Source organism: Nannospalax galili, unplaced genomic scaffold, assembly GCF_000622305.1.
Source record: "Nannospalax galili isolate Female #2095 unplaced genomic scaffold, S.galili_v1.0 scaffold252, whole genome shotgun sequence".
In the NCBI taxonomy this organism is placed as follows: Eukaryota; Metazoa; Chordata; class Mammalia; order Rodentia; family Spalacidae; genus Nannospalax; species Nannospalax galili.
In genome coordinates this window covers 259,417-271,310 of record NW_008333886.1, presented here as the reverse complement: position 1 = coordinate 271,310, position 11,894 = coordinate 259,417, and the positions used below count along the sequence as shown (strand labels likewise).

Below are 11,894 nucleotides of genomic sequence, written 5' to 3'. Positions count from 1 at the left end.
CGAGGCGCGCGGGCAGCGAGGGGACGGCCGCGCAGGGGCCCCTCGCGTCACCCCCACGCGGCCGGGGCGGAGCTCTGAGTCTCCGAGTGGCCAGGGGACGGGAAAGCCGAGCAGGGAGCCATCCTCAGCCTGCCGCGCGCAGAGACAGGGCCGGCGGGACTGGCGCCCTTTGTGGGCGCAGCGCACGGCCCGGAGCGCCCTCCCCCCGCGGCGCCGGCCTCCCCGCTTCCCCGCCTCCCTCCCTCCGTCCCGCAGCTCTGTCGCACCGCTGGGCCGGGAGCGGACACACGGAGGAAGGAAGAGCCAGACCGCGAGAGCTGGCGCGGAGGAGCTCCTAGGAAGCGCCATCGACTCGGCTCCCACCTCCGCATCCTCCATCCGCCTAGGTCCTCAAGACGCCGCATCCCCGGCGCGGCCGCCGCATCCCTGGGGCACCGCTGCGCTCCCAGCCGCCTGCGCTGCCGCCTCCACACACGCACACGCGTGCACACACACACACTCCCCCACGCGCACGCACGCCCGCCCGCCCTTCTCCCCGCCCCCTCCCCAGCTCCTTGATCTCCCGTCTGTTTTATTACTCCTGGTGCGAGTCCCGCGGACTCCGCGGCCCGCTATTTGTCACCAGCTCGCTCTGGATTGGCGGGGAGCGCAGAGCAGCGGAGAAGGGGGTGGGAGGGGAGGGGAAGGGAAGGGGTGGCAACTGCCTGGAGCCGTCTCTCCGCGCCGCTGTTGGTGCTGCCGCTGCCTCCGCCGCCTCCGGCTCCTCGCTCGGCCCCTCTCCGCCTCCATGTGCCGGATAGCGGGAGCGCCGCGGACCCTGCTGCCGCTGCTGGCGGCCCTGCTCCAGGTACGCGGAGGTCCCGGGTGGGCCGGGCTGCGGGCGGGGTGGGGCGGGCGGCGCCGGGTCCCTTTGTTCCCCGCGCCGCTGCGGGGCCGGGCTGCGCACCCGGGAAGGGAGGTGCCGCACCCGCGAGGCGGGGAAGCTGCGCAGGCACGAGGCGCGGGCCGGGTGCAGCGGCCGGGCTGCCGGGCCGGCAGGTCCCCCGCGCCTCCTCCTGGGTGTGTGTGGCTAGGTGGCGGGGTCCCTCCAGCTTCGCCTTTGGGGCCAAGGCGAGCTCGAGAGAAATGTCCCTAAGCAGCAGAAGGGTGAGGCAGGGTAACTCCTAGGATTTGCAGTTTTCTGTGTTCATCCTCTTGGCGTTGTACTTTGCTCCGGTTTTTTTGTTGTTTTGTTTATTTCTTCGGGGATGGGTCGCGAGTTTCCACTAGAAATTCTCACTCTGGTGTCTTAGTTACGGGACTTGCCTCTCCACCCCACCCCGCCCTGGCACCAGCGCGCCTCCCTGTGCCCAGGAGCTCCACGGCCCTATTGTCCTCATCCCAGTCCAGAGTTTCCTCCTGGTCTTCCAGTTCTCTTGCCATCGCAGTATTCCGTGCCAGTCCCACTTAGAAAGAACAACTGGTACCCTGGCCCCGTGGAGTGGGCGCCGGCCGGTGCCTTAGCACCCTGCTCTTGACCCGCATCCCCGGTACCCGGCCGGACGGAGAGAAGTTCTAGTTACATGGCCGGCTTTTTGTTTATTTTTCATCTATTCTCCCGCTCCGTCCCGCTGCCTCTGCCCTGCGTGCGTCCTCGGGACGCCGTCACCCGGAGCCGTCCGCACTTTTCCCACTTGGGAGAGCACGGCGGGCGAGCCGCCTCCTGAACTGTACTGCGAGGAGGCTGAGGCACCTGCTCTGAGCAGGTCGTGACTCCCTCGCCACTACGCGCCTGCACCTCCAGCCCAACTTTCCCGGCCGTTCGGTCCCACGGTGTCTCCAGACCCTTCCTTGTTTCTAGCAAAGACCACACCAAGAAGCCTCGCATGCGACCCCGAGCCGGGAGGGGGGCGGGGGGTGGAGGTTGAGATCCCAAGTCTCTCTCCATGTGCGTGGGGTCCCGGGCAGGCTGCGGAGGAGGGGTGTGTCCCCCCCTCTCTACAGGGCAGGGAAACCCGCCCGACCCCTGCGCACCGCCATCCCGAGCCGGGTGGCGGCTCCAAGTGCAGGCGAAGCTCTAAAGTGCTACCGCGGGGGCGGTGGGAGCGGGAGATGGGGACAGATGGGGCCCTAAAGGGCCAGGGCCAACCCACAGGGCCGGGGGTGTTGCGGTCACCCGGGCCGGACGGGGCGGGCACCCTGGGTGGCTCTGCTTTCTTCCGCCGCCGTTGGGAGGGGTGTGGGCCGCGGCAGCGCCGAGCCCTGTCCATGGTGCGCCACGGTGCGGCGTGCAGCCCGGCCGCACTCCGCGCTCTGCACCCGGGGGCGGTGCTGTCCCCAGCGCCCGCTCCCAGGCCTCCAGGGTCCCTAGCTCTCGTCCCCTTTCTTGGATTTCTCCTTTTGTTCTTTCGTCTCCTGCTGGTCTTTCTCTTCCCCTTCCCCCACTCACCAGCCCCCGCCCTCCCCCAATGCTTTCCTGACTCTGGGATTTCAGAAGTATTAAACTAGACATTTTTGGCCTCTGCAGTTTTGGGGAGTGGATGGAATTCCTTCTAACTTGGAGGAGGAGACCTGCCAGTCACTTGCTAACAAAAGTACCTCCTGTTATAAAACCGCCCTTTATTCTCGGTGCACATTCATTCTTTCACCTCCTGTCAGTTCATTTATTGTTTCTTCTTTTAAAATAATGGAGTTTCTGAAAGAGGTTAGGCTGCAGGGGAAGAAGAAAAAGAGTATTTCTTCCAGGGCTTGAAGTTAAAGGGAAGGCAAGTCAAACTTAAGAAATCTACCTATGTTGTATTTTCTTTCTCTTTCTTAACAAAGGAGACGTCATAAATCAAGATCTCTTTTTAAAGCTTTATTTCTGCATATCACTAATGCTCTTGCTTCAACACCAGTTATAGATGATTATTTTTACTAACTTGTTGACCTAAATGTTAGTTCTCATAGAATTGAGCAGTGAAGTTAGGGCATGTGCTGATCATTAACGCATGGAATGTCTACATGTGGAGCAAGCTCTTTTACTCTCTGTCTTGAAGCCCAGTGTGAATTTTGGGTGCCGGTTTTTGTTTTTGTTTTCTTTAGGCTTTAAAAATGTCGTTTATGAACATTAGATAATATGCGGGTATTTCCCCATGCATGTTTTTTCTCAGTGTCATTGTGCTGATGTTGAGTCTGCTAAACCTTCATGAAAAAGGACATTATAACTTTGTCCTCGAGTTATTGGCACTTTTCTACTTCAGGACTGCAGTTCTGACAGCTAGTTGATTGGTTTAGAAAGGTCACTCGGAGGGGACGTTCCACAGCTTATACATCATGAATTTTAGGGTTAAGTGCGCCTTGCGGATTGTACAGTTTGGGATTAGGAACGTCTTTGAGCTAAAGGTCTGCTTTGCATGCCACAGCAACAGAGATCTAGCTGCAAGGTGAACGCGGCTCCTCTGCAGTTACCTACTATTAAGTCTGGTTTCTTTTTCTCAGTGCAGACTAAGCAGCCAAGGGCTTTAAAACAGAGAGCAGAGAGTGGACAGGCTATTAGTGTAAATACAGAGCAACCTTGTCCTTTTCAACCAGTTAAGTAGCATTGGATGTTCAGAGAACTCTACCTTTAGTTCCTAGCTGAACAGCCCATGTTCCTTGTTTTACTTTGAGAGATTTTTTAGTTTTAATTATGCTGTTGCCTAGATTTATGTAATTCATTATAATATTATATAAGATATTCACCTACCAAGATTTTCTTTTCTCCCCCTTCTTGCTTCAACACCAGTTATAGATGATTATTTTTACTAACTTGTTGACCTTTTAAATGTTCTCATAGAATTTAATGTAAAAAAACATTTTTTTACATTAAAGAAAGCACAATTTGAACATTAATGTTAGCGACTGAGGGATAAAATGTGCCATAAAGTTATGACTAGCATTCTTTGTAAATTATATAAGCAGCCTTCAAACACTTACATAGGCTTATCATTAGGGAAAAAAATCAATTTTACTGTTATTAGCAACCCAGTAATTAATAGATTAGAAACTTGGTTTGTTTTTCTAACTCACACTTTAATTGCATAGCTTGCTCTAATTTAAATACACTTGATAGAGTTATGTAGAATCAAGGCCAATGCCTTAATGTTGGAAATTCTTGATTCTTAGTCTGGTCCCATGTAGTTTCAACCCTGGATCGAGACTGAAAAATTGCATAAATCATACATATTTTTCATCTGTTATGTACAGACTCTGAAAAATATAGTGTTCAACACTTAAAACACATGAAAATTAAGAAGCTTTGTTTTAGGAAGTGGAAAATCTGGGATTCATAGATTATCTTATGTACAAAGCATGTATTCTCTGTATTTGGTTTTTGCAGCCTAAGTTCTTGTGAAAATAAGAAATAACTTAGCTGGTATTCAGAATTGACTTTACTTATTGGACATAACTGTGTGTTTCTTTGTCTTTTATTTGGGGGTGCAGGTCATTATTAATGGGTGGTTCATCCCAAATATACTTAGTGTGATTTGAAGAATGATAATTTATCTGTCCTAAAATATTTATGGCCATATTTTTAAGACACAGGCACACATTTAGGCCACAGTTTTGAGCTCAGAATATGCATACAGACTATACTTTTTGCCTTCCGTACCTTTGTAGACATCTGCTCTGACTTCCCAAAAGTTCAAACTGTAAGAGGAAATTATTCTTTGGTAGTTTTTATTTTTTTACATGTAGAGGCTGAAATCTTCCTGGATGGAAAAGATTATGTGGATGACAGTATATTCTAGCAACTTCCCTTGATTTTCTTTTTCATTAAAAAATTGCAATCCATAAATCTGTTCTGCCTCATTAAGGTTTAGGGTTATTAATTGGGAAATGTCAAGACTTAAAGCAACATTTAATCTTGCTTTAAAATGATGCTTCTTTTTTCTAATCCCAAGTGCCTCAAATCCCCATCCCGCTTTCAAGAGGGAGCTTCTCAAGCTAGAAGAGTGATTTTAAGGGAAAATCAGAGCTGTTATTTAAGAAGTGGAGTGTTTGTGAATACACTCCACAATTTTTGCCCAAGTTAACATTATTCAAATTTGTTCTTTTGGCTCAAATACAAAAAGTAATCAAGTTTAAGAACTGCTCAGACTTGGCAGTGAATTTTATCAACCATTTAAAAATATGATAGATTTGGAATTTGGATTTTGTTATTTGAATAAGTATTTTATATCTTCCATCAGAACATCTAGAACTTAAATATTTCCAAGTTGGATAAAGAGCTGTGAGTTGAAAGATAATTTGTACCAAGTCACTATCTATACTTCATTTTTCTCTTGTTTTTTCTATTAAATTCTATTTTTGTTTCAGATTTTCAAAAAAGTGTATCAGTTATTTTGAACAAATGCTGGTCTCTATATTTAACTATGTATATGTAAGTTTTAACTAACTATTCATACTGGAAAGCAGGTGTCTATAGATTAATATTTTAGTCAGAGTTTTATCTTCTACACATAAAAATGATGGTTTTAAAGTAGGCAGAACAAGGTGAATTCAGAAGCTAAATGAGATCCTTTGAAAGATATATGGATTTGAAAATTATGATTTATGCTGTTATAGAGTTTTTAAAGGAAAAATTTAAGTTAGACATAAATCCTGCTCAGCTTCTCATTCCGTGTTGGTCATTCTTTAGAACTCTGTGTACTTTCTTTCTTATGTGCCTTCAAAAGTAGACCACCTGCCAGTCACTAGTTGATATTACATTGGGTAAGTACTGAGAAGCACTTTGAGCATTAGGAATATTATTTTGCTGTGTATACATGAACTTCTCTTTTGTGGTGTCAAGAGCAGGAAATGTAGGGTTCTGGTCTGGTCCACATATAGTCTGTTCCCTTAAACTCTCATGACCTCATTTTCCCTAGCACTAATATTTCGGTCCTGGTTGGATTAATTGAACACTAAGGACACTTTTAATTTCTGTGGTTCTTGGGATTGTTTAAAAATATTTCAAACATGTCCCATATTTAAGTGTTTTAGAATAACTTTAATTTTACAGCTAAAATGAAAGGATTTCCTGATACTCAGAGGGGCAAATGTAATTTTTTAGAACTTATTAACAAAAATGGTTTATTCTACATAATAGCTTGACAGTCATCCATGTTTTATACTCTTGTCTTTTAAACTTAAATATCTTTTACTGACTATATCATTTTATTTGGCCAGTAGAAGTGAACTATTTGAGAGGAAATCAGATTTAAAGAAAAATAAGTTTAATGTTTCTGAGAATAAAAAGTTATCTTTAAAAATATTTTATTTATTATTTTCATTTTATGTGTATGAGTGTATTACCTGCATATATGTAAGTGCACCTGTGTCGTGGAGTGCTCTCAGAGGTCAGAAGAGGGTGTTGACTTCCCCTTGAACTGGAGTTACGGATGGTTGTTAGCTGCCATGTGGGTGCTGGGAATTGAACTCCGGTCCTCTGCAAGAGCGGTAACTGCTCTTAACTGCTGAGCCATCTCTCTGGCCCCATAAAAAGTTATCTTATTCCTTTTATGCCCTCTACTATGATGAGAGAATATAGCTTCAAAAATACCATTGAACTGAGTGACAAGCATCAGTGTTGAAAACACAGCCCTCTTACTAGAAAGTTCCCAGTGAGTTTTTCTGCAAGTTATGCCTATATTCATAACATATATATATATATATATATATATATATAGCATAAAGTGTGCAAAGATATTTAGTGAAGCATTGTTTATTAGAGATGATTGAATTGGTCTCTAAATGCCCCTCATGAAGAAATGATTTACATAATTGTGATGTAACGTCCAGGCAGACTTGAGAACTCCTACTGTATAGAATAAAGCATTTTGGTTTTACATCTTAGGTTTCAGGAAAAAAGATTGTTAAACCACTCCATGTTTAAGGAACAGTCATAGACCTAAAAAAGCTAGAGGGTACCTACAGAATAATCAATACGGTTGCTGTCTTCTGAGTGAGGATCAAGTGGGCTGAGACCATCGAGCATGAAATTAATGAAACAATAGAAAAGGAAGGTAAACGTAAGTAAGTTGAAGATGACCTACACTAATGCTAGAACATTCTAAAGTGAGCTTAGAACAACTCATAGCAGAGCCAAAGGAAGACTGATTAAGTTGATGAGGAGTTAAGTTTCCCTTTTGACCTCATGGTAGGCCCATAGTGTGCTGAGTTAGTTGTCTGTGCCTGCGAGATTATGCTGACTGAACCATTGCAGTACTTCTTAGCCTCCTGATCAATTTAATAATGAAATTTTCATCTGTTTTGTCAGTGGAAGTTAGTCTAAAGTGAATTTTACTAGTTTCTGGAACTCCAGCAGTAGAACATTTAGTATAGGATTCAATGTTCAGGTAAACTGACTCCCTTGATTAGCTAAGGGATTCACTTTGGGTTTTCCCAGGTAGCTTTGGGGAAAAAAGTTAGTTTTATAATGTTTTCTAAACAGCTTGAGCTACTTAAAAGAAGAGATGGCTTTGTGGTTAAGAGCACTGGCTGCTCTTGCAGAGGACCCAGATTTTGTTACCAGCACCAACATGGTGATTTATAACCTTCCATTACTCCACCTCCAGGTGACCTGATGTGTAGACAAAACACTTACATAAAATAAAAATAAATAGAGCCAGGGGCTGGAGTGATGGCTCAGAGATTAAGAGCACTGATTGCTCTTATAGAGGACCCAGATTCGATTCCCAGCACCCACATGATGGCTAGCAACCATCCATAGCTCTAGTTCCATGGGACCTGATGCCTTCTGATTTCCAGTCATTAGACAACACAGGTACACTTACATACATGTAGACAATACACACATTTCATACATGAAGGCAATACACACATAAAAACAATAAATAAAATATTGAAAATAAGTAAAATTGGGCCTGAAGAGGTGGTTCAGTCATTGAGAGCACTGGCTGCTCTTGTAGAGGCCCTGGGTACAATTCCCAGAAAGCACATGGTGTCTAACAACCATCCTTAACTCCAGTTCCAGGGGACTCTGACTCCTTCTTTTGACCTCTCCGGGCCTTACATGACACAAGTGCACTTATATACATGCAGGCAATAAGACTCATACAGATTAAAAAATATATAAATAAAGTAATAAAAAATAAATAAATTCTCCCCCAAAATTTAATATATGAAATGATATCATAACAGAATAACTCAGATTCTTGGTCACTGTATCACCATAAGTTTTTTTCTAAAAATATGACTGCATATACTGGGAAAGAAGAAAGGAAGAAATGATGAAGGGAAATTAGGAAAAAGCCAGGCATAGTGGTACACACCTTAATCGCAGCACTCTGGAGGCAGAGGCAAGTGGAGCTCTGTGAGATAGAGGCCAATCTGTTCTAGATAGGAGGCTGCTTATTAATGCACTTACATACTACTGTGTATTGTAATTAAAATTTAACATGTTTGTTAGTTTTTAAAATACATACATACTAGCACATCATAATTTAAAATGTGCATTCCCAAATGCCTTTCCCCCATTCTGGTATTTCCATATTCTGATAACCTATTTAATGTTTTGGTGAATTTAGGAATTATTTCTTTAAAAAGTAAATTGAGGGCTGGAGAGATGGCTTAGCAGTTAAGAGCACTGACTGCTCTTGCAGAGGTCCCGGGTTTGATTCCCAACACTCATGTGGTGGCTACGAACCGTCCTTCACTCCAGTTCCTGGAGAAGCCGAAACACTCTTCTGACCTCTGCAGCATTGCACAACACGGGTGCACTCACATACGCGCAGGCAATGCACTCATACACAAACTAAAAATAATAAAATATTTAAAAAATAAGAAGTAAATTGAAAGATGTATAATTTGGAATTTTTACTATTCCAATTTTGGAACTAGAAATGATAATCGACTGTTTTTTCTCAATAAGATGAGTCTGAATTGTTTGACTTCTTTGTCTTGCAGTGAGCTTTGTAGTTTCTGTTTGTGCTAGGTGTTATGAGGATTGCCATTTTGATTTTCTTCCACATTTACAGTTTTGAGGAGTTTCATAGTGTGTTTTATACTTCTGAACTCACAGTGAGTTGTTCCTGTAGGTTAGAGGAGCACAAACATCAGAGGAAATCAGTGAGATTTAGATGTCGGCCACTACTTCCATAAAGCTCCTTATTTTAATATTTTTTTTACATGTATGAGTGTATTGCTTGCATGTACGTAAGTGCACCTATGTCATGCAGTGCCGACGGAAATCAGAAGAGGACATTGGATCCACTGGAACTGGCATTACAGATGGTTGTTAGCCACCATGTAGGTGCTGGGAAGTAAACCTGGGTCCTCTGCAAGAATAACCAGGGCTCTTAACTGCTGAGCCATCTCTCCAGCCCTTTCTTTTATTTTAAATAATGCCTAACAGTTACTCAAAAATCTTAACTATTAAATATTTTAGTTTCAGGAGAAATGACAATTTAAGATATTTATCTAAACATGATACATAGGTGGTTTTATTCTCATTTTAGAGGTAGAACTCAGATATTTTAAGTATATTGAGAACCTAAAATAAAATCATGCCTGTCATAGAAAGTTGAACTTGACTGCAAAGCACAATTGTCACCCTCTCAGGCCGGAGCCAGTTTTTACATCAGTTCATTCTATGGAGTTGATAATTTTTTCCTATTGTGTGTGTGTGCGTGTGTGGTGTGTGTGTATCTGTGTTTCTGTGTGTCTCTCTGTGTGTGTGTCTGCCCCCATGCAGGTGGACTTATGTATAGAGGCCAGAGGACCATGTTAGCCATTTTTCTTAGTGGTTCTTCACCTTAATTTTTGAGGCAGAGACTCCCCCTAATCCAGAGCTTGCTGACTTGGCTGGTTTGGCTGGGCCATAAACCCAGGAATGTTCTGGCTCCCTCCACAGCTCTGGGATTATGGGCACATAGCACTTCGTCTTTTCATGTGAGTTCTGGGGGAATCCAACACAGGTCTTCATACTTGAACAGTAAATACTTCATTCAGAGTCATCTTCCCAGCTCTGGAGTTAACTCCTGTGTTACAACCTTGTTTAATCTTAGTCTTACATATTTTGCTCTCTTTGGTATTTAAAGCCAGTATATGATGCTTAATTAAGATTTTCATTCTTGGGACTGGAGAGGTGGCTCAGTGGTTAAGAGCACTGGCTACTCTTGCAGAGGACCCAGGTTCCGCCACATTCTGAGTGCTCACATGGCACCTGACACAAGGGTGTACTTACATACATGGAGACAAAGCACTCCTACACATGAAAAAATTTTTAAAAAGATTTTCATTCTCTCTATATTTTTTTCTAGAGTAAAAAATCTTAGGAAATCATAATCAGTTTTTAAATGTTTTGTAAATTGCACATCAAATAATATGTTAACAAATACTCAAATGTTTGGGGGGTTGCACTCTTGGAACTTAACCCACTTTCTCAGAGCCTATAAATATTCAACTGTAAGTTGAACAGTTTTTTTAAGCTCTTTGTTTCCCCACATGTCTTCACTGTGAACATAAATTCAAGAGATTCCATGATCTAGCTTTAATGGCACATTTTCCATGTTTGACTATGCTGAACTACGTTTTCCTCCCACAAATGAAGTTATTTGGAATCTTGTAACATAATTATGTCCATATTTCCAAAGTGTTACTTAGGTAGGTTCCTGTAGGCATTTTGTGGAGAATATTTTGTTTGCTACTAAGAAATCCTAGAACTATATTTCTTGTAACATGATCCATGTGGACAGGAGGATACTGTCAACTATAATCTTGACAAAATGCTTTTTTGTTGGTATGAAACTGTTAAGTAAATCATGAAATAAATGACTAAATAGCCATTAATTTTATTAAGGTTTAAAGGAAAGTTATCCACCTCTGCTTAACATAAATATTTAATAAAATGGACTTTGACCACTGTAAGTTTTTTTGGCCTTATGTTGTCTTAATTGAGTGACACTAAAATTCAAACTCTTAAGTTCATCCTTTATTGCTTTCTGGGATGGTAAATAAAGAAAAATGTATTTTGTGCAGCAAAATAACTTGTATTCACTTTGGCTCCTACCCTAGGAGCTGATATTTAATATCAGCACTTTTAAGATTGCATGCTAATGACTTGCTTTCTTATATTTTAGGGAATTCAAAATTCAGATTACTTATTTATACACACATGTGCTTTCATCGACATATTAACAAACGTATCTAGTTTATAAAAGCATTAAATGCGTATGGGTCATTGCTCATATAAGTGGACATTCTGCTAATCTTCCCAAGCAGAGATGCTGCTTGCATAGCCCTGGATGACGACAACTTCAGCACCCCAGTAGCACCCCGTCTCATTTAGACATCACCCAGTGGTGACTGTTTACTTGACTAGAAACAACATAGATTTTTGCTTTTGTCTTTCTTGTACCTTATTGAGTCATGTGATCATGTTCCCTTTTATATCTGCTATCTTGGATTCAATATGTAAAAGCTATCCATATATTTCTATGTGTTCATCAGCCTTTCCTGTTTCTGTGACTCTTATAAATGAATGTAACAAACATTTATAAGAGTCACAGAAACAGGAAAGGCTGATGGATGCATAGAAATATCTGGGGGTTTAAGGGTGTTGAAAATCGATAATAAAAAACAGTAGCTAAAGGCCATTTGGATATTTATGGTGGCAAGTCACTGAACATCTTTGGTGGGTTTTCCCATTCAGATAACTTTTTTCTTTTATTAGCTAATTCTCATAATTAGGCAGTACTGCTGTAGCCAAGAGTGAGACAGATTTAAATTTGTGTGAGTCTTGGTCTCTCTTGCCTTCCTTTTATAAGGAGGAAGGTAGAAGCAAAGAATTATTTTTCTGACCCTAAATTTTCTAATCATTTTAGTGAACGCTCTTAATAACTTCTCTGAGCTACCAATGACCCGCTTTTCAGCAAGGTCCCATTTTTCTT

General features: G+C 42.8%; 1 protein-coding gene across 1 annotated transcript in view; it reads left to right on the top strand.

The window, feature by feature from the left end:
- Nucleotides 1–246: 246 nt before the first annotated feature.
- Nucleotides 247–11,894, top strand: part of Cdh2 (cadherin 2) — a 237,014-nt gene continuing 225,366 nt past the window's right edge. Inside the window, exon 1 of the mRNA XM_008828833.3 lies at nt 247–847. Coding sequence (XP_008827055.1) covers nt 788–847 — 60 coding nt within the window. The 5' untranslated portion in view covers nt 247–787. The remainder of the gene's footprint in view (nt 848–11,894) is intronic.